The sequence below is a fragment of the Malurus melanocephalus genome, unplaced genomic scaffold (assembly GCF_030028575.1).
Source record: "Malurus melanocephalus ecotype Western Australia unplaced genomic scaffold, MMel_1.1 scaffold_557, whole genome shotgun sequence".
Lineage (NCBI taxonomy): Eukaryota > Metazoa > Chordata > Aves > Passeriformes > Maluridae > Malurus > Malurus melanocephalus.
In genome coordinates this window covers 235937-263843 of record NW_026623789.1, presented here as the reverse complement: position 1 = coordinate 263843, position 27907 = coordinate 235937, and the positions used below count along the sequence as shown (strand labels likewise).

General features: G+C 41.1%; 1 protein-coding gene across 1 annotated transcript in view; it reads right to left on the bottom strand.

The window, feature by feature from the left end:
- PRKAR1B (protein kinase cAMP-dependent type I regulatory subunit beta) overlaps positions 1-27349 on the bottom strand; it is an 83161-nt gene extending 55812 nt beyond the window's left edge. Inside the window, exons 1-3 of the mRNA XM_057382233.1 lie at positions 27149-27349; positions 20390-20560; positions 16677-16768 (exon numbers count right to left, since the gene is read on the bottom strand). Coding sequence (XP_057238216.1) covers positions 16677-16768; positions 20390-20560; positions 27149-27325 — 440 coding nt within the window. The 5' untranslated portion in view covers positions 27326-27349. The remainder of the gene's footprint in view (positions 1-16676; positions 16769-20389; positions 20561-27148) is intronic.
- Positions 27350-27907: the final 558 nt, after the last annotated feature.

The following is a 27907-nucleotide window of genomic DNA, read 5'->3' as shown; positions in this document are numbered from 1 at the left end:
AAAAGCACTTCTGTAAATTATCTCACTTCAATACTGAGCACAATTCTAATCAACCATGTGCAAAACAAACAGAGAAACAAGATGCCTTTGATTCAAAAAAAGATGCCTAAAAATGGTATTCTGGGGTGATAAGGTTAATGGAGAGCCTATCTTTTATAAAAGAAGAAAAGAGAATGAATCATTACAGAAAGAAGTACAAAACAGGTATCATTTTAATTTTTAAGTATATATGGATGAGAGGCAAGGCTAAGGCTGAAAGTTGAAAAGGAGTTAGTTTAATGGACAATGAGGCCACAAAAAATCAACAGATATAAACATAGTCGGGAAGGGAGATGCAGTGGTGTTGTGCAGCAGCTTTCCAAMAACTGCAGCCCAATAAACAGGAGAAAACAGAAACATCTTCATTTTKGTTATGTGAGGATCATATAACTCAGTTTCTCTACAGTTATCAGACAGCTGAACTCAGTGATTGAGAGAACCCTTCAGACTCTATTTCCAAGGACAACCAAAAAGGTGTTTCCTTGCAGGGAAAATGAGTGAAACAAGTGCAGGATCCCTGTCAGAGGAGACACACCAATTCCTGATAACCCATCCTTGTAGCAAGACCAAAGAGCAGGAAACCTCACCAGATTTGTTCCTCTCGACTTTTTAAAAGCTGAGAGACAGTGCCAAACAGTCCAAACAATAACTTCTCGCCTTTATAAACAAACTTTAGTATCAGAAGATATAAAGCAGAGCCCTGGCCATGTGCTGAGCATCTCCTTCTCCAAAAACATCTCCAGGAGGCATCTCCTTCTCCAAAAACATCTCCAGGAGGCATCTGCTTCTCCAAAAACATCTCCAGGAGGCATCTCCTTCTCCAAAAACAATCTCCCAATTCTGCCACCAGTGGTTTGCAGGATCCACCTCATTCCCAGCTGAAATTTGCCTGGTTTTGGAGCTTTTTGAGTCCTCTAGAACGCAACCAGAGCCAGATCTGTCTGACTGGGAGGGCTGAGCAGAAGGARGGATTTTCAGGAGCTGTGGGGAGTTCAGGCTCTTGGCACAGCCATGGGTAATGCTCTGTGTGCTGGTACACACTGGGAACAGATTGTCTGAGCCTGCTGCAAGGATTTCATTGTTAAAGATGCAGCTTGGCACTTGGAAAAGCTCAGAGCTGCCTTTCTTGCTGTTCCCCAAACATCCTCCTTCAGCCTTTAATCTCTCTGCTAATAAATGCTATTTTTACACTGCTCTGGTCCTCTCCATATTTTTCCCATTCCCACCAGAGATGCAGACAGCCTTTATCCAGACAAACACGCTGGACAGACAGACGGGGTAATTGGAAAAGATCAGCACCAGTGTGACAGCAGGAAAAAAACATATCACCCCAAAAAAACACTATAAATTCCCATAACTTCTGAATTTTCCCCCTATTTTTCCACYCTTGCCAGGAGACAACCTGAGGTGGCACAGCCCAGCAGCAGGMTGGATGAAATGCAGAAAAAAACAGTGCCATTCACCACCAAGTGTTTCTTCAGCTCCAGCTAATGGGATGATTAAACCAAAACAGAGCTGCAAAAAACTCTGGGTGATTCAACCAAGCCCAGAGGGAAGGCAGATGTTTGGGTACTGGAATRAGCAGTGTGAGATCATTAACACCCAGCTGATGGATCACAAGAAAGGCAAAAGGAAATCTCTGAGGTTCTCCTGTTTCTTCCTTTCTGCCGGGCAGAAATACRGGCATGTGTAAGGGAGTGTGAGTTATTTTAACAAAAACATTTCATCCATCCCTAAATATGGTCACAAGATTTTAGATACTTGGCTTACTCTTAAACAGTGAGATTCTGAATTATCTCCAAGTGTGTAGGCTGTAAAAGAAAATGCATAAAGCAGCAATCCTGGAAATGTATTCCCTGCCAGTTTTTCCTCTGTAGCTGTTATATTAATCAGTGTCTTAAGGAATTAGAATGCCCTGTGATTATATCTCTTTCAAACCTAATAAGCAATGCTTTGCAATTAACTTCAACTCGCTCTCCTTAATGTCATTATCTATCATCTGGAGCTTTGAGACACAGCAGAGGAAAATGCCAGAATTATGGCTCCGTGAATAGCAAACATCAGTATTTCAGTGGCATCTTGGTTWYTCTCTTAGGATTTCTAACCCAAAYGGAAAAAAATGYGAAAAGATCAGCTGTTCTCAAAAATGCTGCCAGAAAAACACATTCAGGGGATTTTGCCTGAATCGGAACTCAAATCATTTTCCAGATTCTGGCCCTGAAGCAAAACTCAAGAGATCAGCCCAGATTTCAAGGCTTCAGTTTCACATCTCACCAGACAATCGTGCACAAGTTCATCTTTCAGAGCAGTTTGGATGCACGAGTGTGTGAGTGTGGACATACACACAMTGGGGTGCAGTCAATGGATTGGATTTCTGCACTTGTAAATTTAAAAAGTCTCACAGAAACACCTCTCCTCATCTGCCACATGAAAGTGTTGAATGGATGGCACGAATGGTGCAAGGCATTATCAACATAAATTTGGAAGAGTCAAGTTATTTATAAACTTTGCAGTATTGGGTTTTAATTGACCAACGTTGATAAAAATGGAATTTATGTTTCCTTACAAGACTCATGGGCTAGAATTTTAATTTTTTTTTTTAATGAAATTGAACAGATGCCAGAAATAAATCAGAAATTGCAAAGTGGAAGAGAGCTGTGAGGCCGCGGGCCTGGAGGAGAAGAAAAGTGGAAAATTACCAGAATGTGAACGCAATGGATTTAAGGAAATGGGCAGAGTGGCATCACTGTGAATTCCATGGTAATACAGATAGGAAGAGAACCCAAACTGACCAAAAATTAGGATTAGTACTGTGAGTCAGGAACTAAGAGCATTGTCTGAGTTAAACTCTGAATTTTCAATTAAATAACTGTAATATCCTACCAGCACCACATCTCCAAGAGCAGTAGATGGATTTTTTTCAAGCAACACACAGAGCAAACACGGGTGAGTCTTCYCTTATCTCTCATTTGCATTTCAGAACAGAGAACTGTTACAAAGTTGCTTTAATAGATGATTTTTAATTATGCTGATTTTTCATGCCTCTGTGACTGGAAAGCTGAGTCACTACCAAGAGGCTGAATCAGGGAGCAATGAACTAAAAAACCAAGAAAATTAAAAGGAAAAATGGAAATTTTCAAAAGTAAGAGGAAAATTTAGGGTTTAAAGTCATATATTTGCAAACTATGCAATATTGCATTGATGCAATATTATACTCTTGCATTTTAAATCACCAAACAGAAGGAAAGGAAGAAGCAGACTCCAGAAATGGGAAACCATTCATTCAATCACATTTGAAATCATCTTGACTTCATGTGAGACTTCTAGCAACAATGAAAGGCAGCCAAGTTTAAACAACTCCCAGAATCTGTAAAAGCTAATTAGCAATTTTCTGATTTAGTTTCACAAAAGAGCTCTTTAATTCAATTCCCTCCTACCAATATTTTCTGTTGCTTTGCTCCCAGCCGACATCTCCTTTACTTTGGCCTCCAATTTAACATYGATTAATCCTCCTTCCTGCAGCAGCTCCCACTGATGTCCACTGAGCTCCTCCAGTTTACAAAAGTATTTGCAGAGATCAACTTTCAGCATCAGATCYTCACTTTGWAATTTTAATCACCAGCCACAATAGYGAARRGTATCYAAAAARTGTTCAACATTGATAATGGTCRCTTACCCTGCTTAAAAAACAGCCCAGAGCACAACAGGCAAAGAGTATCTATTAAGAGCCAACTAATATTAAAATAAATATCCTTCCCAGAGCTTTCCACTGTGATTTTTGCTGCCATTCATCCCTGTGCACAGAGTTTCTCTCAAGCTGCAGATCAGACCCTGCAGCTGGATTCTGCTGTGCCCTGAGAGCTGGCACAGTTAGATGCCATTGATAAACACTGATTTACACCATGAGGATCCTCTGCTCCTGCCTAAATGTTCTGACTGACCCTGCAGCATTAACTGCAGACTGACCATGTGTATATGGGAGTTTTATAGGGCTTGAAACCACTCGGTGCTGGGAGCAGGAAGGAGCATCTCCAGTGATTTCTCTGGAACCCCAAACAGCAGAGACAGAGCTCACCGTGCCATGAGCCCCATGGTGCTGCTGCAGAAAAGAGCCAGGAGAACCATCCTATCCCATCCTATCCCATCCCATCCCTCCTGCAGCACCCCAAACCTCCTTCTGCCCTGCTACCTCAGCACCAAACCTTGTGTTTTCTCACCCAAAGCGCTGCAATTCTCTCACTTCACATTCCGTGCATTTTCACACGTGTAAAAGGAAAGCAGCTGTGCCGTATTTTTAGCTGCACCAGTTGAAAGGAAAAGCAGAGGAAGCTAAAATCAGAAGTATTATTTTGCACTGTTGAGCGTATTAATGACGCCTTTCCAACCTCATCAACATTCCCATCGAAACTAACGTGTTAATTTATATTCTTCATATAGTGCTAATTACGTGTACGGCAGCATGGATGTACGAGGAGCTATCTCACCACGAGAGATGAAAACATAATGTTCTGATTCTGACCTCGTGATGGGATACATAATTAATTACTCCAAAGAACACTGATTATAATGGGACTAAAATGTGCTTCTGAGAGATGCTTTGAATGTCACGTAACTCCAAAAGATGCTAAATGCTTTTATTTAGAAGCTAAATAGTTTTATTTTATTTTTTTTTTTTTTTTAATTCCATTCCAGTGATGGAAATTTCATTTGAAAAGGAACAGGGGCGAGGCAGTTCTGACTATACAACCCACCAGCTTTGCAAAGAATGGATATTTTCCAGCAAAGAGTTATAAAAGAACACTGCTATGAACACTACTGCTGCTTTTTCYGCCCTGTTCTCCTTCAACTATACCTGTAACTGAAGTACTTCTTATCTAATCAAATGCACAGATATGTCAACAAAAGCATTAAGAAAATTACACACATTATAAGGAAATTATATAGGAATTCTTTTCTGGGAGGGTTTTGRGGCACTGGAACAGGTTTTCCAGAGAAGCTGTGGCTGCCCCATCCCTGGAAGTGYCCAAGGCCAGGCTGGACAGGGCTTGGAGCASCCTGGGACAGCAGAATGTACAGGTACAGCAGTAGAAATCTGCTCTCCAGGTACCTACAGGCCTTTAGAAAAGGATTTGTGAGCAGAAGAGAGCGTTAAAAGGGTTTTTATCTCACTTTCAGAGCACGAGGCAGCAATTCTGCAGCTGTGCTGGAGAGCACCAGGGATGTCCAGCTCACACACTGCAGTGCTGCTCTKACACAAAATGGGTTTGGAGGCAGAATTTGCATTGTCCATCATCTGAATTGTCCCCTCTTGCCAGGGCACAAACAGCCCTTCCACTCTCCACAGAAAGATTTACATCCACACAGCATTCGGGGCAGTTTTAACATAAATACATATTTTGACAACTTTAAGCCTAGCCAGCTTGAAAATTCGGCTAAAGTGCTTTTAAGAAATACTCCTGGTACCTAATCTATCATGTGGGGTTGGCTGGGGCAGAGGTTTAGCTACTAGCACACTTAAGGAATTCTGTAAGRTGGGTGCAGATTTAAAATATCTATCAGACTCACTATAATCTCACATGTGTAAATAACAGGAACAGCCACCGAGATTTTGAATCAATTCCAGATTAAACTCCAGATCTGTTAAACCAAATCAGCATCATCAAGACCACAGAAGATTTCTCAGCCACAAAACCACYCTGCTCCAAGGACCTTCCAAATTAGTTGTACACACTGGGGAAGCCAGCAGGAAGAAGAGCTGAGACAAAATGCAATAAGAAAAGTGTCCAAGAGGCAACACTTCTCTTGTGATGGCTCATGTCTGGCTTCACACAAATCCCTGACCTGTGAAAGTGGACTGGTTTACACCCTGAAGTACACACAATAAAAAATTTCAGCTCATTTGTACACTCGTGCTGATCTCAGTTTCAGCCTCCAGGGGTTAGGGTTGGGAAGTTTGCTTTTTTACCGCTCCTATTTCCTTTGTTGTTTCGTACCTCTCCTTTTTAATAACCTTGATCACAGTGACCCCAGGTGGCAGAGACAACCAGGGCTGCTCTCCACATCTCCCCACGATGCTGACAAGTCCCTGTGTCCCAACCCAGAGCTCCAAAATGAGCCCAGCTCAGCTCAGGTGCTGCCCTGGGACTGGACAAGGCTCATTCCAAGCAGGTCAATAAAAATCCCCATGGCACAGAGCAAAGATTTTCATCTCAGCACCTCCATTCCCCATTTATTATTCAGGTCTCCTGAACAAATATCTGTATCTGGGCTGGTTCAGGCTGCTGAGGAGCCCAGCTTTGGCCCAACTCACAACTCTGCATTACCAGAATGCACAACGCCGCTTATCAAAGCGAGACATAGACCTAGATATGACAAAAAACCCATTCTTTTCCAACACTTCATTTTATTAGAATTCAGGCACCTTAATGTCTTTCTCCAAGCCTTATCCYRCCYCACTTTGCTGCTCCAGCTGCCTCAACAGCTCGCTGTTTTTTCTTTATGCTGCCTGGAAAAATATCAGCTGGGAGAAGTTTGAATTTTGTGGCCCACCATGTACGATGGCACAAATAAATGCATTACCAGTGCCATCTACAAAATTAACRATTCCCAATAGCTTCTCCATCTTTAAAAACCTGTGTTATTTCACAGTGTAAGGGATCTCTGTTCAGCCAGAGCATTGGTAAGGCTTTGCTCAGAGTCTGAACTCCAGAAGAGAAGAGCTGATGTCAACAAAAGAATTGAAGTGCAAAGGGAAACTTTTCAAGCTGCTCACCAGAAGAAAAGYCCAACTCACCAGAACAAAATGTCCAGCACTATTTATTACGTAGTACTTGAGTTTGTATCMATCAGCCATCACATCCAACTCTAATTTTAACTTTGCTTTTGAGTGAATTTGAATCTTGAGCCAAAGCAGCTCTGCGGGAAGGAAGGACAGGGAACACCAATGAGGTTCTCTCTGATTYCTGACAGCTCCCTAAAACTGTCCTGCCATTGCCAGAGGGTGTCACTACCACAAAACAAATCAAAGAGACAAACGACACATGTGGAGAAACTTAAAAGAAATAAACTCCATGTAACCTTCACACGAATTGCTCATCATCCCACCCGTGGGCTGTCAGAACACGGCTCTGGGGACAACATCACTCTGTATTTTCTTTTTTCCCTGCTGCTCTAATCTGATTTCTAACACCAAATCTTGAAAGGAAGAAAGGAACTACCTGTTACAGCTGTTTGTAGAACCTCCATTGTTTCCACACAATTTCACCTTATTTCCCATGAAGACATCCTTTGAAAATGAAACTATTCTAAAAGCACATCATTCACATTCACAATAACTGCATTYGTAAGGATCTGTTCTCACAGCAAGCTGCTTGCTGCAAAAGAAATCTAAATTTTCTGACATCATGATATATAAACCAGGTAATTAAAAAGAGCCAAACTGAGCATGTTAAAGTGATCTCGAGCACTTGGTTAAAACCCTAAACCAGAAGAGGAAGGAAGTCCAAGCAGCCAAAGAGCACAGTAAATGAAAGTACTCAGAAGCCTGTCAAAAAAAAACCTGCTGCATAAGGAAGGTCCCAAGGTACACCAAATTAGTGAGTTTATTGCCTTTGTAGTCCAAATGCAATTTATTTCGGTGACTGTAGGAGACAGATGACCACCAGCGTGGTGGGCCACAAAATGCAAACTTCTCCCAGCTGACATTTATCCAGGCAGAGTAAAGAAAAAACAGGGAGCTRTTGAGGCAGCAAAGTGRGGYRGGATAAGGCTTGGAGAAAGGCATTAGGGTGCCCAAATTCTATTAAAATCAATATATTAATATGGGATATGATGGCCAAGAAAGTTGATAGATGTTGGAAGGAATTCAAACTGCTGCTCTGAATGTGGCTGTGGGTGCCAGAGGGTGGAGTGACTGTGAAAAAAAAGAATTTTCAGTCCCAGATTCCACAGCAAACTGCTGGAGAAACCAAGCAGATCCATTTCAACCATATTCCAGTAGCAGGRTAAAGTGACTGATGCTGCTGAGGACAGTTTTGATTAGGAAGGGCTGCTCCTGCAAAGTGTTCCAGAGCTCTTGTCAACCTGTCAAGGAATCAAACCCTGCGCTCTAATAATAGAATAATAATTTAATATTCTTGGAAATAAGTTCTAGTCAAAGCACAGGAATTAATAAATAAGAGACAAAATGTGCCACTTTTCATACCGTTAAGGAACAGTAGGTAAACTTGGAGGAAACACAGCTTTTCACTATTTTAAASCAAGTTTCTGAAAGGAAAATCTGTGTGGATGTTGTAACCACATTGCAGAAAGCAGCTGGATGAGGAACATGGGTCAACTGCAGTGATTTAAACTGTCAGGACTTGGAATCAGGGCACTGCTACAATATTTTAATATAGCAAACCCAGTCTATCATGGTGAAGGTTCAGTTGGCTGYTCTGGGAATTATTAGGATGTCAAAAGGCCAAAATCTATTCCTGGATACTGAAAAGTAATTTCCATTCACCTCATAAGATAATGATGTGCCTCTGTTCGGGGAAAGAAGAGCAAGCAAKTCAGAGGTAGCAGCAAAGTCTCCTTAAAAATCTTTTCAACAAAGAATAATATAAGAAGAAATCAAATYCAGAATACATGCAAATCTGTGGTTTTGTTTCTCTTGTTTCTTCCTGACTTTTCATGACAAACAGATCTCTCAGACTATCAGACATGAAAAATACAAAGATGTGGAAAACAGAGCTGGAATTTGGCTTCATGACAGCAGACTTGGTCTCTGCAAWTGCAGAGAGGGATGTCAGGAGATTCAGCCTTCACATGGACCCTGCAAAAACTCTAAATGTATAACACACTATCAGGACAGAAAGATGTTTTCCTATTAATGGGGATTAAAGCTCTAGATTGAGCAGTTTATTCTGCTTACCTCAATTATCACATCTGGAAAATTATTCAATTCGTGTCTCACCCTTTACTCTAGGACATTCACTCACACGAGCAAAGAACTTTCAAATCCTCTGGGGCCACGGTATAATTTTTTTTTTTTTTTTCACATGGTCATCTCCACAAACAGAAGAATAAACTAAACTTGATCCTGCAAACAGTGATGATAATTTCCAGGATCAGGACCTGGAGTGCAGGGCACAAGAGGATAGGTTAGATGTGATCAGGAAAAGAGTTTTTGTGAGAAACCATCACCCTGCACTGCTGGGAAATACTGAAGTGAATGGCTTAGGAACAAGCTGGAGGCAGCATGGTAAGAAAATAGAGTGTTCAGGGCTGAAATATTTCTCGTGGTTGGGGCAGCAGAGGGCTCAGGGAGGGATCTTCACCCTCCYCAGCAGCAGCAAGATGATCCACAATGTGCACAGCTGTCCTGACACCATCCAACACCAGCTACAGAATCTCAGATTCTATTATCCTAAATAACCCCCATCCTCTGGAACAGAACTAAAACAACAGCCTAGCAASAGTCCCAGCCTGTGCCTGCTCCAGACATCCCAAAATCAGTCRGGCTCCGAGCTGTAAGGGTTTGGCTTTCAGGAGGACCGATGTCATACAAGTGTTCTGTTCACAAGAGATGGATGCTGACTCTTCAGCAAGTCAAATAAATTTTCATGTCATCACATTTTGCCATCTTGGAAAAAAAACAAAACAAAACCCTCACGATATTCTGGAGCACTTGGGAAAGCACTGTGAGAACCAGCAGGAGCAGAGAGCCAAGTTTGATCTGAAGGTTTCAAGCAATGGAAAAATCTGCCACATCCCAAGCTAATTTAAATTATGGATCAGTTCCCTGATTACTCCAAAAAGAAAAGCTAAATTTTTCCAGTCTCAGTGTGCCCAACTTCACCACCACCAGTTTTTGGATCCCACATGCCTCTGTCTGTTAAAGAGAACATTGCTGTCATTAACCTTTCCCTCACAGATATGATAAATTCACCTTCATTCTGCTTCATTCAACTAAATACAGTCTCCACACACAAATCTGCTGAGTGCCTTAAAATAGCATCTGATGCTGCTTTTRGATATGCACTATTATATTTTCATTTTAATGCACCACACAGAGAAGTGCATTATACTTTTCTAATGCAAATTTCAGCTGTCAACAAGCACGTCTTTGGATGATTTATAAATCAGAACCTGAATAAATAAAAAAAAAAATCCCTACAAAGAAAGTGGTACTTTGGGGTTGGTTTTGTGTTGTTTTTTTTTAATTTCTGAAAGTATAAGGCAAATTGAAAACCCTTTTTCCTGCCTTCTTTAAAAGAGAAAAGCAGAAGGAAAAGGAACCTGGTGAAAGGGTTAAAATATCCCATTTGGGCAGTGTGAATATCTGAATTTAGCAGCTGACAGTGCATGGTGTGTCAGTCTCTTACAGCTGTTCCAGTTGATTCAAAGACCATCTTTGTTTCTCCAAATCTTAGCAACTGTTCCTTTTTCCCGAAGACAATGATAGACCAGCTGTTACCTCACAAGATGCTGATGTACTTCAGGTCAAAGTCTTTAGTAAGGAACTTGTAAAACAAGAACTGAATCATTGTTTGGGTTTGTCAGGGTTTGTTTTTTTCATTGGAAGAGAGTGAGCAGCCTAACAGTCAAATAACTCACACTTGGTATTCCCATTAAGTGCATTGGAATGACAGAGAAACTTCATCTGGTTGTTGAGCTGAATTCTCTCTTTTTATATAGAAAAAAAAATAAAATAAAAATAAAATAAAATAAAAAAGACACCAAAAAAAACTCTAAATCTTGAAGTATTACAGAATATTTTTTTTGTTTGAAGGTCACTTTCTGCCTTTCCAAACACGGTGTTACCCCATCATGTAAATGCACAGGTCTGACCATTCACATTGTAAAATGGGGATTTTTAAGAGAACCTTGCAGGAGTTCAACATTCCTTTCCCACTATGGATCAATCAGTGGGAATATCCAATTCCTTTAAGCTCTTTGAACAGCCTCTAAATGCATAACTGAGCGACTTAACCACGGAGCTGATCCTCCAGGCCAAGGCTGCAGAACCTCCACCARAGGAAACTCATGAGAGCAGGAGCTGCTGACAGCTTATCCCAACCCTTCTGGGGAAAAAAGGAAAAAGGAAACAGCATTTTAAAGAGATTTAGTTGAAATAAACCCTCGTTGGTCCCAGCTGCTGCGATGCAAAAGGCAAAGATTTGCTGAGAAGAGTGGAAGTTCCTTTATTCAACCTTTGTGCTTAATTCTGGACAGCCTTAGCACTGAGCGAGGTATTATTATTGCCAAATAATTGTTGTGTAAAGAAACTCATAAAGGCACGGCCATATATACTGTGGTGGTAGAAAGATTTTACAAGGCCTGTTAAATGCAGCAGTAGTCGTAATTTTTCTGTTTTATATAGAGAGATAAGTTTAGACTCAAGATTGTTTCACGAGATCGTATGAACACTATTTGCCTCAGGCTATTTTTTTCTAGATCTAAAAAGGATTTATTTAAATAACTTCTCTGCTCTAACTCCGTTTTTCAGAATGGGTGACATACTGCCCRTATGTAAACCAGCAAAATTAAAAATAACCCCCATTAGGCATGGCGCCGCCAGTATTTGTGATGAAGAATATAAACTGTCTAACAAAACACTGAGGGTGAATCACCACCCCTAAAAAGCCACGAACTGACACTATTTGTTCCTCGAGATAAAAATATCCCATAAATACCGAAATGCGTGTGCTTTTAGTTTTGTTTCAGAGAGCAACCTGCCCACCGGGGCCAAATCCTGACATCACAAAAAGCACAGTCAGGGGATTGGTACCAAGGCAGATAAAAATCTCCTGCTGACTGCTGAGAGCACAACTTTGCATGGTTAATTTAAAGGCTGCTGCCTGCAGGCACCACAATGGTAATTAAAGACAATAATTCTGGGATAAACGAGATGGATGGACTGGAAAATAAAGTCAGTGCTAAATTCGCAGCTAATCCTTCAACGGAGAATTGGATCRTTTATTTTCCAAACTGGCTGGACAATTCTACCTGGTTTCATTTCCATCTCTGCTGCCAGATGATTCTTGTCTCCAAAATCTGTAATTTTTTTSTAGTTTAAGTAGTATTCCTCATTGGCAAGCTCCGGTTCAGCAAGACTGAATGTGCTTCCATTTAAACACGAGAATAGTTCCTTAGACATCCACAGCAAGTCAATGGAACAACTCACAGTTAAAGAACAAACTTTTAAATACAGGGAGGAGTCAAGGCCATAAAAGAGACACTAAAGGCACGAAGAAAAGCTAGATTGCCAGGCAGATTACCTGRAAAATACCTTGGTGTTACCCAAAGAAGAAAAGCTTTGTTTAGCRTGTCATGGTTGATTTGAGTTTCCTCTTTTTGGTTGTTTACAAGTAGAATTCACAGGACGGGGAAATCATCCAAAACCACTGATGAGCAGAAAAAAATATCCCACAGAGAGGTTTTGCAGCAGATTCTTTGGTACCAAACCTGTTCCGTGTGCATAATTTGCACATTCCCACCTCCTCTGCCCCCAAACTCTGCTGACAATCTCCTGAAATTCCAGCAYGGGTGGRGCATTCMYGCMTTTRCAAACCTTCACTGGATGCTTCTGCCATCATGCTGCATCTCCTCTCTCTTTTGCCATTCCCAAAAAGGAGGGTGAAGCATCCTGTCTGATTCTGGTCACCAAAAAAATCCTAATTTAACCCGAGGAAGCCACGCTCTGGATCAGCAAATCCTTCCAGCCCCCACTGTGCTGTGCCATTTCTCTCTCATCTTTTATTCTTTCCTTTCATCTCTTATGTTCCAAGTGGTTYAGCTCAACATCTTGGGCATTCTTGGCAAGGCTCATGAAAGGCAYCCACACATCTATTTCCATCCTCTGCCCTTGTCCAGTGACTCGTAAAGGAAATTAAGGTGCAGTTTTGCCATCAGTTGGTTTGATTTGGGCCCCTCCTGCCCAACCCACTCCTTCCTTCCACTTTCCCAAGTATTTCAGCAGCCAGGGTGGGAAGAAGGGTCTGTTCTGATTGGAAATAACCTCCAGGATCACTTTTCAGAGAGCTGCTCTGGCTCACCTGGCCATGAGAGCAACTGGGTTATTTCCTCTTTTGATACCAGCTCAGAATTCAGCTCAAATCTCTGGTGAAACCACACCCTGAGCTGTCTGAAYAAGCATTTTGAGCACCAAACTTGGACACCTAAGGCAGTCAGAGTAAATATTCCCCCTCAACATCCAACTTGTGTTCATCACAACACAGAAAAACCCACGCAGGATCACGGGAAGGGAATTTTTCTCGCACTCTCCTGCACACTGAAGGCATACACAAATCACAAAAACCCATGTTTGTTTTTTAACAAAAGAGTTAAGTTACAAATGCAAGGAAAACACAGGATGTGTAGTGAATATGTCATGGCTGTGGCATCCTGTTGCTAAAATATCTTGCTCCTGAATGGTGCCKTCTTAGGTTTCTTCCACATATATGAGGCTTTCCAGCTGGCCTGCAGCCAGGGCTTTCATAAAACATGGTATTATGCAGGAGTGAATAAAGCTTAGAGCAGTAATAATGTCCTTGAAATCTGCTAATCACCAGAAGTTTCAAGAAGATTTTAATATGAGACCAACGGGACAAAAACTAAAATTCACATTTTAGCTATGGAAAGCCACTTTTCTCATGATAAATTATGCCTGTGCTGAAAAAAAAAACCAACCCAAGTCATGACTGACCCAGATGAAGAGTGTTTTTTCTGAATTTGAAGACAATGCCTTGCTGCAAAGGAGCTGTAAGCACTTAAAAAAACTCCAGGTTGTAAAATGATTACAAATATAAGAAATAATCTGAGAAAATAAGATATATTTACAGTAAATATACAACAGGTAAGAATATTAGGGTAGGGGCGAGCAATGGCATGAACATATGCTGAAGATTCACAGCCAAAGCAGCATTTCTTAAGTAGGACTCAAAAATATCCCACTGCCATGAAAAATTTAAAGAAACGAGCAAGACATGGAGCAACGGGGGAAAATTGAGAAATGCAAAGTAGGCTGAGGAACTTGGTCTGCAAAGTGCCAATGTTCATCACTACATCTTGGTCCTAACAGGCATAGATATTAAAAATGCCCTTTATTCTCCCACCTTTGCCATGCAGGGAACATGCAAGAGTAAATGCAACACTGGAAAAAATACAGAAGTTTTGTCTTCAAGTTCATTTGTTGGTACTTTTTTTGTGCCCTTAGAAGAGCTCAGCGTTTTAGTAAAAGCATTAAATTCCATTTTTCTGGCTCTTGCTTTCAAAGCCATTTCACACCATCATTGGTTCAAAGAAACCAATTTATTAATAATGCAAGTAATAAAATACACAAAAATATTCTGAAAGCTGTTACAAGCCTTACAGCTGCCCGTCCATTACCAATAAACACTTCCAAAAAATTACAGCATTAGCTAAATATTTATCTACCCTCTTTACTCCTTGATGAACAAGTCTGACACAGCAGATATGGTGAACATTTAATTGAATCTCTCTGCTTTTTTTTTGTGGTCAGGAGGGACTGGCAGCTGTGGCTCATGACTCAGCAGAGCAGGCTGGCAYTGGTGACATCCTGAGAGCAGAGTGACACTGTTCCAGCCCTGCTCTCTCCCCTATTTCAGTCCTATTTCCATCTCCTCCTTGGCAATCATCAGCTCTGGGTGATGATTCCCACAGCAGCTCACCTTTGAACTTCCTCACCGCCCCCCTCCAGCAGAGACACAACATCCTGCCAGTGAAACGGTGAAAAATTGCTTCTTATTTTTACCCACATGAGAAAAAATGAATAATTTCTTCCCCTTTACTATTCAGCATCACGGCAGAGCCAAGTGGGTGTACTTGTATCCCAGCATTACGTGATGAATGACAAAAAATCTTGGTAGCTACACTGCTGGGTTAGAAGAGATTAATCAGAAAAGGTTAAAAAAAGGTCACTTTTTTTAAAAATTGATGGCCCCTTGTCACCAATTTTGACTTTACACACCATTTCACAACGAGGAGGCCTTAGAGGACGTTAATCTGCTGGATATCCAAGAGTGGGAGAGGAAATAAAAGGCTGCCAAGTTGTGGGTGTAATTCTATCTTTGCAGGGACAGAAATCAGCAGAGAGGCGGCTCAGAACTCACTGTGGGCAAAGCTGTCAGGCAGCACTGACCAAAAGGAGGGGGGAAATCATTGATGCAAACCCTTAATGACCTTCAGGATGGGTCTGAATCTGGGTTTGAATCATGAGATCATATGGGAACCAGGATGGGTAAGCTCAGCAAGGAAATTCGCCTTACCCGGCCATTGGAAGCCACTTATACCATTATTCACACATAACTTTAAGTTATTATTGCATCCCTCTGCCCCAACTTTTCTCCTGCAGGCCACACAATCCCSTTCTTTTTCAGAAGTGATGTTATTTAGGTCTGTGATGGTTCCACCACTCTTCCATGAACTTCCTCCAAATGTTTATCCTTAAAATGCAGTGCCCAGACTGGACACTGTGTGCAGCTGAAATCTTTCCTGTTTAATTACCCCAGTAAAACATCAGTATTTTCAAAAAAATCTTGACATTAGGGGCTATTATCCAGAACATGAGTCACAATAAGTTTCACATAGTTTTTTTTAAAGAACTACCAAAAGTTTAAAACTGTCTTATGGTTATAAAGGTGTTTTTCCTGCCTAAGGAATGCTGCTCTGCACTTGACTCAGTGCCAATCCATCCTGCTTTTATTGGAGCATTCCTTCAATTTGTCAGAATAATTCTGAATTCTACCCTTGCCTCTCATTGTTTTAGCAGCCACTCCCATCTTCACATCAGCTAAAAATTCCACACTCACAGTCTGTCCCAGCRAGGCTACCAATGGCAATAATGATGAAAATCATTATTGATTTCAATACACCTTTCCATYAGAATGATGGACCAGTGAAATTTGGTATTTGGTACAGCAATTCCATCACTTCTGCACAGATTCCATGGTGATTTCACTGAAGTCACAATTCCCTCGACTCTTTATAAAACCATCACAAACATTCATGTCAAAAACATTACTGGGAGTTGAGCTGTTTGGTCTCCTTTGTGCCTCCCCCAGATGTACAATTTGCTATCAGTTCAAAAAAGACATTTTCAAGTTTTTAAAAGCCACACTGGCTGTTGCTGAACTCCTTGGTCTCCTCCAGGTGCTTACACATAAGTTGTTTGTTTCACTTTTTCCAAGAACAAAATAATTTACCTGTCATTCTCTTTCATCTCTTTACAGATATTACATTTTTTCTTTCCCACTCATTCAGCACTTGACCTGCCTTCCCTGAGTTTCAAAAGTAATGACAAATGCTTCTGAGATTACTTTAGCTAATTCCTTAATGACAAACRCTTCTGAGGTTGCTTTAGCTAATTCCTTAAGTAATCTGGAATAAAGTTTATCAGGCCCATCTGTTCTGAAAATATTAAATATGTCTGAACACATTCTAACCTGCTCTTTGCCCTTTTTTACACTGAGATTTTACCCTCTGTCACAACACCATGAGCATCTTTGGGGGTGTAATTAATGTCACTCAAATGAATCAGTGAGAGCAKTTCTGAACCCTGAGATGAAATTTTATTTAATTTCTTGTCCTCACACCAAGTTATGGATTCCCTTAAACCATAAAGCACCTCGTACCTTCGTTCATTGTCGTCAAGATGAGCAAAGAGCACGTTCTTGGAGATGGCCTTTGCCAGAGCAGTCATGGTTTTATAGTCCTTTGGAATAACCTGTGGAGAAAGGAATGAAGGGTAATTCCATGCCTGGTTTATCCCTCAAAATCTGTGAAATTTAGAGAAAATGTCACTATTTGAGAAAAAGAATGCAATTTCAGGCACTGAGACAGGATTAGGCTATAATATAAAGCCAYTCAGAAGGTAATAAATTACAGTTTTGATAATGTGAGGGTAAGAATTTTTCTTCTCAAAATGACACCAAGAAAGGAAATATCAGATCAGGGATGRCTGGGGAGAAGGATATCCATAAAATACAATAATTAGCAGGTACTGGAAGCTGTGCAGCCTCCTTTCAAATCACTTGGACTGAGGGAAATGTATTTCAGATTCCTCCTCCTCCCTMCAAAMAATACYAGAAGYRAGCTACTTTTAAAACTGGGRAATTAGCARTGTTTCTCTAGGAAAAAGGTAAAAATGTGTCAATCTCACCACACTTTTCAGTACTGGCTGTGGTATAAGGARCCAAACTCCTGACAGGCCCACTTGAGTCAAAATCCTTGGCTTCATGGCAAATAAAAACAACTTGCATTTGAGAATGAAAGAAATCTTCCTTTGTTAATTGGAGAGATGTCACAAGTCCTGTTGTGCATTAATTTGGTCAAAATAAAAGTTGAAATTCAGGARTATTTCCACCTTGGAAAGTTAGGCTTTTGATTTTTTTATCTAGGAAAGATATCTGCAGATAATCTTACCAAGTCTTTTATGCCAGCCAGAAACTCTGAGATTATGAGAAGCACAAGAAATTTCTAACAAAATGATGACCTGTCAAAGATACCCATTGTCTTCAGTAATGTGATTTTCCTTACTAGTTTCAGAAAACTAGTAAGTAGTAACTTGTAACAGAACAGAATCAAACACAGCAAAAGTTTTAAGTGCTAAATAAACCTTGCTCCAATCAGAAAATCAGCATCTGTTTGTCAATTACTGCACAATAAAGGTGTGACAAGGGGCACCTTTTACATTTTTTTTTATGATGGAAATAGTGTAATTGTGTTACTCAAGTTACCACATGTGTTCATGTGTAGATAATTTCCTTCCCTCATCCTGGAAAAGCAAAGTTCCACCCATCCAGCCAAAAGGAGGATGTCTCAAAGGGGAAAACTTTGAAMCAATTGTCTCAAAAAACTTTGAACCAATTGTCTCAARGAACTACCAACATTTAATTCACAGGGAAACACAGCTCTGTGAAGATCTAAAGTTAAACTCTGGCTCTTGTATTGACTGCTGCAGTCATCAGATTACTCAAATTAGAGAAGCACACATGTACAAAGTGTGTATTTGCACCAGAATGAAACCAAATCTAATCTTACAGCTAACATTTCTCAGTGTTAATAAGCATTCAGCCAGGGTTTTATTCTTGGTTTTCACCCCATCAAAGGAGCACTGAACTGAACTGCAGGCCTGAACCTTGCTCTGYTAAGAATAGCCCAGCTGATGAGCCAAAAGGGTAAATAATGAAACCACTGAGATATCCAGCTCCAGGGAGTAAATCTGCAGCAGGGAATTGTTGGGGCAGGGACACAGAAAACACAGGGGAGATCCTTTAGGTGTAACCAGACATCTGACCAGAATAAAATACTGGGAAGAACCACTTGACCATTTCTTCCATCACTCTTCCAATTAATCACTGAMTGTTCCCTTCAAGCTGATAATCCTCTTTAGAGCAAGATTCCTGYTCTGTTAGCTGTTCACTGTGTTATGTCAGATGTGTTGACAAATGGTGCTTTCTCTGGTTCAAGGATGAACTAACCCTGCACAGAGATCTTCCCCAGAATGGAGCCACGCCATGTGCTTGCTCAAATCACAGAGCTGAATCTCTTTTGATTTTTTCTCCAGGGACACAGCTCATTTCAGTGCCTCCAGCTCTGCTCATTCTATAGCTCACCCTTTCAAGGATCCTTCAACCTGGCTTATGACCCAGATGTGTTTCTATCCAGCACCTGAATTCCAGCCAGCAGTTTTTCCTGACTGCCATCTAAAACTCCATCTGTTTGCAATAATCTAATGCAATCTTTGCCTCGCTTTTCACCCTTTTAAATTAAATTTGTTTCATCATTTGTCCTTTCAGTGTCTCCTTTTATTTCTGTATTCTGGAAATCTGTCACCAGCACACGTCCATGGGATTCATTTCATGGCAGAAGACAAAAAATCCTCCCAGTGCTGGTTCCATATTCCTTGCAGCATCTGTAGCTTTACAAGAAACCATCCACCAAAAGATTATTATTATTTGAGCTCTGTCAGTTCCTAGGAAATTAAAATCATGACAGGGCCAGCCACAGAACACWCAGAATATGATCTTTATTGCTGCTTCTGGTTCTTGCCTACTCATGCTACTGTCAGGACTCACTGACATCACTGCYGAGAAATGAAGAAAACAAAGTTGACTTCAGGTTCCACTGCAAACATAAAAGAATTACTCAGGGGGTTGGGAAGGAATGTTTCCTTTGATTTTCAGAAGAGTCAGATGGAGCCCATAATAAGCAGAAACAAATGTGATCTCTTCATGGAGATTTTTTAGGGGGATATTGCAAAATGCACAGAGAGAAAAATGTTTTAAAGTGGCTTTTGAAGTATCACACTATTTTTTTAACAGTGCAGGGAGTTCATGAATGGCTTGACCACAACACTGTTAAAATTCATACACTTGCAAATTATTTAACCACCACAAGAATACTCTTACAAACTTGTTTTTAGGATGAATGGCTCTCCTAATTCCTATTTTCTCGGGACAGAAATCCCCAGAGCAGCCAGTGAAGTTGTATCATAAGCAGATGACAAAAGCACATCTGACTGCAAAGGCAAAAAGCATTCTGCCAAAAAACAGTGACTGACAAAATGCATTCCCATAAAGAAAAAGCTCTTTGAGTTCAAGCTACTCCAGGCGTGCACAAAAGCACATTAGCAGCATCTGTCAGCCTTATGAAATACATTTTGAGCCTGGCTCCCTAAACAAACATGACATATGCTATTGTAATGTCTCTCTTTTAATAACYTTTGAAAGTTTTAGCCAGTTTAAAAAAAAAAAAAAATTGCAGTTACTAAGAGATGTCAAAGATGTAACATAGCTAGGTATTTTTGTGAAAAAGGTGGTTAAAGAGAGAAGTCCAAATTAGAGCTCCTAGGGAAGAAATTACCTGATTTGGGATTGGCATTTCTTCAATGACAATGGTCACATAAAATTACCCAAGTATGGTCAACAGACTTCCAAAATTCAGTGAGTTCAAGTGGYACCCAATCAATTTGGGAAATACGTGCCTGAGTGGTCTAGGAAACCTAAATGACTTAGGTTCAAGAAACCTTGAGGCAGAATTGACTTTTGGGAGGAAAAAAAACCCCAAACAAAGAGAAGATGAAGCAATAGAAAAACTTTTTCCCAGAAGTGTGAGGTTCTGAACAAACTCAGAAGACACTGAAGACAGTGAGTGTCAAGAAAATAGGTGAGAATTCCTGACCCTGGTAGGGAAACAGCAAAAAAACTCRAGTGTGGAGATGGTCAGGCCATGCTCACACCAGCCTGAGCACACCAGGGCTGGCCCAGGAGTCCAAATTAGAGACAAAACACAAATCCCCTGATTGTCTGGGGCATCTCAGAAKCAAAGAGCTGGTGCAAATTACCTTCCTGACGTAGGACACTGCATCCTCCTCGGTGTACACCTCTGCACTGACCCCTCCTCTCCTGCGCCGTGCCTTCACCACCGGGTTGGGGGGCGGAGGGGAAATCTCATCATCGTGAGAATCYGACTGAGAGCTGGATTTCTGCCGAGCCAGGATCTGCTTGCATTCCTCCTGCAAGGCAAACAGAGACAAGAAAACACCTTTTAGCCATGGAGCTAATTGCTGGGTACACTCAGTTTGTCCTTCTTTCACATTGCGACTGTCAAATTGAAAGAAAATTACAAATTTAATGAGAGCAGCATYAACCACAATGTGTGTACAGGTATCATCAATCCAACACTTAACCTGCTCAACTCTTTCTTACACTTCATGGTAAACAATGAATATTTAAACTGTAAAAAAAGTATAAATTGTAAAAAACTGTATAAAAGTATATAAATTTCAGGAGTATCTTTGCAGCAACTCCAGGCTGAGAAAGCAAAACAACAAACCTCTTTTGCTCACCCTCCAACATCACAGATGTTAATGCCTCAGTTGGTTTGTGCTGTCTCTTGTACAGACAACCTAGCAGAAGTCACATGCTGATAAATTAAATAAGTTTCTTCATCTTGCTCTGCTTTGCAAGCTTGTTATCACCATAAACAACAAAGGTGCTCCCTGCTCCAGAATTTCTGCCATACAATGGATTTACAGTCAGTGGGACTCCTTCCAACAAATRAGATCCAAGGTAGGCTCCAGAGGACTCTGAAAGATGATGGCTGGCCCAGCACCAGCTGGCCAACAGGGAGGTTATTCTCCAAATTACATGCTTGTGGAATAGAGAATAAAATGGGAAGAGGAATCCCTGAAGAGAGAGTAACAGGAGTAGGAAACAGTGCAGAAAACCTTCAAGAAAGGAGGTCAGAGTTGCAAGACTTTGTCAATTCATACACTGRACTGGATTTCCCAAGCACAGAGACGAACCAGATTACCCGTTCCTTTGGCTGACACGGATGAGGCAAAGGGAATTTTACTCCTTTAAGCCTTGCCTCAAACCCCAGAAAGCTGAGGGATGGAACGTGGGGCTCTGGGAAAATCCCATAATTCTGTTTTTTTCAGATAACTCAGATTGGCAGCACCGCAGGCTGCCCAAAGGAGAATACAGAGATGCTGAGCTCTCTGCACACCCCACAAACCAACAATCCTTCCACAGGGATGCCAGGGCCTGCCTGGCCTCTGTCCCACAGGAAATTTGCAGGGAGGATTTCCACTGAGAGCTGGGACAGGAGTGGGTGSAGGAGGGAGCATCTGGGAGCCCCAGCAGGACACAAGTGACAAGTGGCAGGTCACCAACACACAACTGGGCTCACTGCCAGGGGAGGTGAGTTATCCAAGCTCAGAAAACCAGCACCAGCTCACAACCTCTAAGACTGCAAGAAAAATGGATGATAAATATCTGTTTTGCCATTGATGTTTGCAACAAATCCATTCATGCCATTTTTCTGGCCTTGTTCCAGTTTCTTCCCACACCATCACTGGCACTGCCCTTCCCATTAACCTCTGACACCAGGATTTGATTCACWATTGCTGCTTGAAATAAATACCTGAACAGTATTTCCCATGCTGCAGGACTCAAAGTAACAAATCACACAATTTTTGTTGTTATTCACACAACCCCAACTGCTGTTCCCTGGCACGTGCTACCTTTTCCCCTACAGCACTTCTAAGAATTACCTTTAATATCCCCTAAGAATTATCTTGCTAAGGTATTTACCCACTCCACAGTTACCCCCACTTTGATTGCTATTAATGCATCCATCTCAGCTCATTCCCAATTTCCAATCCAGGCAACATTCTCCTGCCAAAAATCCAAATCCACCTGCTCTGGTGACAGTCCAGCTGCACTGCTGACCTTCCCCAGACCCTTTGCTGCCATTATTTTACCTCCTGAAATTTGTAAATGCTTCTTGTCTTGCCCCCCACCATCATCTTCAGTATCTCAGCCCATCACAGCTTTCTCACACGAGCCTCACAGCAAAGCAAGAGGTTATGTTACAAAACACAGACCCTATTTTTTGATACTCCAAAGCTTATATAATCAAAAGAGAATCACAGCCAACACTTCCGACTCTTAAAATCCAGCCAAACAACAAATCTATGCAYGCAGAGCTTGTGTAAGAGGACACATGCCCACAGAAAAGTGGAGTAAGTAAAACAGGAGAGTTTGAGATGTGAAATAAAGGCGCTTCCAGGCAGAATTCCCATTGTTGCACCCTATTTTGGTGAGGGTTTGTCTTTGGGACAGGGAAGGCACACAAACTGAACAGGGAGCTCAGCTCTAACATGCTCCACACAAAAAGCTCAAAAGATCATTTGGTTTGCTCATAACTAATTTGATTTCTGAGGAAAAAAAGCTTTTAATGTCTTCCTGCTCTTATTCCTTCATCGCCCATCCTTCCCTGAGCCTTCTGAGTGTAGGAAAGTTTGCCTGAGGGGGTTTTAAAAATTCACCTCTTTTTCCTTTACCTTTTGCAGGAAATCTCACTGCTCACAACACTGCCTGGGGCTCACTCTGGCAAAAAGGGCACCTGGTGCTCCCACTACTGTGTTTCCATCAACATCTCAGGTAAGTTCCTGCATGTTCTACCAATGTCTCTGAGACACCACTCAGCTGCTTTGCAAGCCTTGAAGCACACAGAAATATTTGTCTTATTAGGCTTTATAAAACTGCTTAATTAATGCATTTTTTTCTATGGTTTTTACTCCAAATGGTTTTCCTTCTAATCCATAACCTCTCCCCAGCTTATCTCAACAGAGTGAGTTCTACTTTGCACAATAATTACCTGTACTTTTAAGAATGAATTTCATCGGTTTAGACAGGTTCTGGAAGAAATCACTGATCGAAAGCTTCCTTTCTGCAACAAAATATAAATACTAGGAGAGAATACTGCTACAGAAAAACAAAAAAATCTGGGAGAGAATACCGCTGCAGAAGAAAAGCCTAGCGCTCAAATTTTGATGCTCCGACACTTTCGGTTCTGAAACTCTTTCTGATMAGAAAATACGGTGTATTTTACCGAGAGTGGGTGAATTTGTGGTTTTTCACTCATTTTTCGGGGTCGGTCCCACGGACGCGGTTCTGCAGTTCCGCACAGAGCCGCCAGGCGGCGCCACGCCTCCCGCGTTATTTATCGCGTTATTTATCGCGGATTTTCATTTTTTTTCCTAAAATTCTCTTTCCGATGGAGCCTTAAGACACGCGGAATCATCCTGGATCCATGAGAACACCGCCGATCCACAGACAGGGATTTTATTAGGGCAAAGCAGCGTTTGCTGAGCGCAGCAGAAGGGCCAGGACAAAGCTCAGGTGGAGAAGGTGCCAGCAAAGCCCAGCTCAGCCAGAACAGCCCTGCTCTGAAATACTCACAAATGGGTGAAAACGGCTGCAGCAATGCCCAAACACATGCTGCTGCTTCCTCTCCTTTTGTGCCATTTTCTAAATTAGTTCCACCCTTTATTCCAATTCTTTGCAGCAGAAGGGTTGAGCTTAGCCTGGCAAAACAACTCCACCTTTGATCATAKAATCGTGGCACTAAACAGCCTGACACTAATGAAATTTTTGCAGTCTCGGTAGGGCTAAAAATACAAAGCTTTGCCTGTAATTTCTCAGTAATTAACTTTTTCACATAACATCAGAACCAGAGATAAAATACCCTGTTTTTTTCTGCAATGCCTTCTTTAGTCCTCAAGTAAAAACAGGACTTAATTACAGCTGTTAAAATAATTCCAGAGTTTCTTAGCTACATCTGTTCCCCCACTCCAAAAAACACCCAATCACTGTCCCTAAGGGAAAGGTTTTCCTCACTCCATCCACCAAGATGATCTACACAGTCACAGGAAAAGGTAAAACAAATTGTTCCAAGGAAACAGCACAGGTTTTAAAACCTCTCTTTCCTGTGCTCAAGGGCATGCTAGAGATTTTTACAAAGTAACTGTTAATGTGATCAGRGTAGATGTCATCCTGAAGTCCGCAGGTCACAGCACATAAAAGGGACCTGGAAAATTCAGAATATGGAAATGTAGGCTGGTTCCCAGCAATTACTGGCAACTCAAGACAAGCAGGTCTTGCCAGTATGAAGTGAACAGAAAAATGTGTAATAAAGTTGTCCCACAGTTCTTTTAGGGGTTATTTGCAGGTTTTTGATATTGTACTTGATACAAATAAGCTGCAAAGTTAGAAAGAATTGAGTAAGTATTTCTTATGTTGGCACTCCTTCAGAATCAAACATCAAACATCAAACCTCAGTCTCCAGCACTTTATTCTTGTGTATTTATCGATGTTCTCACTTTACAGCCCTCTCAGGCCATGTCCAGGCTGGACAGAGTGGYTCAGCCATGAGCTGAACACCAACCCAAGCCAGTCCAATCCCTCAAGAATTCCTCATTCCCTGGCTCTGCTCTCAGAGCTCGAAACAATTCCTGCCAAAATAAACCTGTTCTGAGCTTTGTCAGAGTCAGGAGTGATATACCTGGGGCCAGTGAGTGTTGTGGGGTCAGGGTTGGACCCTGCCCCATTTCCAGTCAGGAGCAGGGTAAAGGCAATGAACCCAGCTTTGATGCCATCAGAAGGTGAAAAGCATTTATCACCCACTCTGATCCCACAWATCATAATAAATCTTGCTTTYATGRGTTGATTTTATAAGATGGAGTTAARAATTAGCAAAATTARATACACTTTTTTAAAAAATTCACCTCTGAGGCAGCTCCAGTACATTGGTGTGGATCAAGCTCTACTTGTTTTCTAAAAGCTCATCTTTTAACCGCTTGAAAAATATCCTACACTTCATCTCTAAACTTCCCACGTGATTTTTTTGACAGATAAACTGTTATTCTACTGCTCTCTTCAGTGGAATGTGTTGTTTGTCTAATGAGTTTGGAAAATAACACCAAATTACCATACTAAGGTGGAAAAAATGCATGACTTTGTTTAGAAAATCATGCTTAAACCCAAAGATTTTCACTTCTCTCCCTACACAGGACCAAAATTAAAGGAGCTAACAGCAAATGTGCCACGTCAGTATTGCATAATTACAAAAATCTAATGAACAATTATTAAATTCACAATTCCATTAGGATTCTTCAAACCACCTGTATTTGACAAGTGTATAAAAACAGGATAAAACTTCCTGAAAGATTTCTCTCTCTTTAGAAACCTTCCTTCAACCCTTATCACGCAACCAACAAAATCAAAATATTATTCTACAGCAGAAAATCCTTCCCAGTACAATCCATCCCAAGGAAATTGGTTGGGAAATGAGGAAGTCAGAGTGTTGTGGGAACAAGGATTAYAGTGCTGGAAAGCTCCAGAATCAGCCTAAAGCCTCCAGGCTSAGCATTCAGCCCCCAGGCTGCTCCAGAGAGCAATGCCAAGATTGTGTCCTCCCACAGCAAGCACAATATTCCCTGCAGTTGATGCCTAAATCATCTTCCATTTTGAGACAAGTGATGCCCATCAGCTCCTGAGCTGGMATCCTGATTGATGTCCCACAGAACACTGGCATCTGCCTGTTCTTTGGGAAATAATGGGAGATTTCGTGAAAGAAGATGTAATTTCTCAAGGCTGGGCTCTGTGCACTGTGTTAACATCAATAAAGCCAAATTTTCCCTGCACAGCTCCTCAAGAAATCCCTCTAGCTGTAGAGCATATTCCATAATACTACAGTGTATTTGATTTTTTTTTTGCAAGGATGATGTTTATCCTTCTTGTCAGGAAGTCCAAAATTCCACACGTTATGATGGATAATATTTCACAACACGATAAAGGAAATCCAACAATTTTGATTCTCTCAGAACGGGTCTTGGCTGTCAGAAGTTTAGAATATATAGAATTAACAGACTGTTTCTTTTCCAAAATAAATATTACAATTAAAAATCATCTTGTACTTTCTACCCCTCTCTGATGTCCCAGGAATTCTTACTGAGCTGCCACCAAAATGTTTTTTAAAACAACACGAATTTGGCATATACTCACCTATAGAAAAAGGTACCTGAAAAGCAGAGAGTGAGATATATTAAATGTTTCACATCACTGGGAATATATCAGCCTTATGTATTATTTACTCTTGAAGGAAGGAACTACAAAAACTTCATCTCTTAAGCCTACAACATATAGTGTGCTCTTWGACACACAAAGGTTTTAGTAAGAATTTGTCTGGGAATGTTCTAAAATGTTTCCTCTCTCTACACTCACAGTCAGTGAGGTCTTAACCCCATCAGAGGATCCTGGGATAAGCACTGCAGACAGGAGGAGCAGTGAAATTAAACAYCAAACTGTTCAATGATTTTAGGAACTTGCTGTTTGCCTAGCAAGTTGAAAAATTGAAATTTTGTTCAATTTTAGGGGAAGCAAAAACCCYACCACCTGACACTGGAATAAACAGAGAACAGCATCTTCTGCACCCACAGACAGGTTCTTCCAARAGATGAAAGTTGAGGATACAAAGTGTACTCACATCCATTCAGATCATTTTAACAAGTGCAGTTTGATGAGATATTACAATCTCAGTGTGTAAAAAAAAAATCTAAACAATAGCCAATATTATAGTAGACATCTGCAAATGAAGGGTTGTTTTTTCTTTTAACTGTTTGCATTTTCACAGCTGCATGACATTTTGAAAAGAAAATTTGAAAGAGAAAAATGTACCAAAACATTCAAAATCTTTAAACAATCTTTTTTCTTTTTATAAATGGGAAGCATGAAGTCACCTGAAAACCACTGACCTTTTCTAATTTCTCAAAGTGCTCTCTGAGGAACTTCATGGGTCGGTCYGGCTTTGCTATACAGAGGTTTACAATGCATTCTTTTAAAATCTGTTGGATGTTGTGTTTCTGAACATAGAGTTCACATCCCTTCAGGCTCTCATCTTCTTCCACATTGCAGGAAGCAGCAGCAGCCATCTTCAGGCTTGTAAACAGAAAACACAACCTAGGTAGGAAAATGGTGCGAGAAAGAGATAAGAGACAGTTCCCAAATCCTTTGTCAGAGAGATCTGAAGGAGCAAAGACATTTTAATATTGCCTGTTACCTATTCAAGAGCTACTGAATTTGAATGGTTTTAATGTTCTGGGCTTGTTACGTGGAAATGCTGAACTGTGTYATCTTTGTATGATCAACACCCCACCAAGTACAAGAAGAGGATTTTAACTCCTAGATAGTGATCCATCTTTGGAAAAAAAAACAACAGACCGGTGAAATGATGGCATAAAGCCTTGCTTTCCTGTCCCCGTGGGGACTCCCTCTTGTCCCCAGAAACCCAGCTTTCTGTTACAGGGATTTTTGGACAATTTTAGCATCTCTCCCTTTCCCATCCAGAGATCTTTCCTCACCCCGGGGAAGCTGGGGGAGGAGCGGGCAGAGCCCCCCGAAGGGAAGCGAGTCCCCTAAAGGGAAGTTCGGTGACTTGGCGGGGAGAACAACCCCGAACCCTCTTGATTTCCCCCAGCGCGGTTCCGAGCGCAGAACGCCAGGGCAGCTTTACC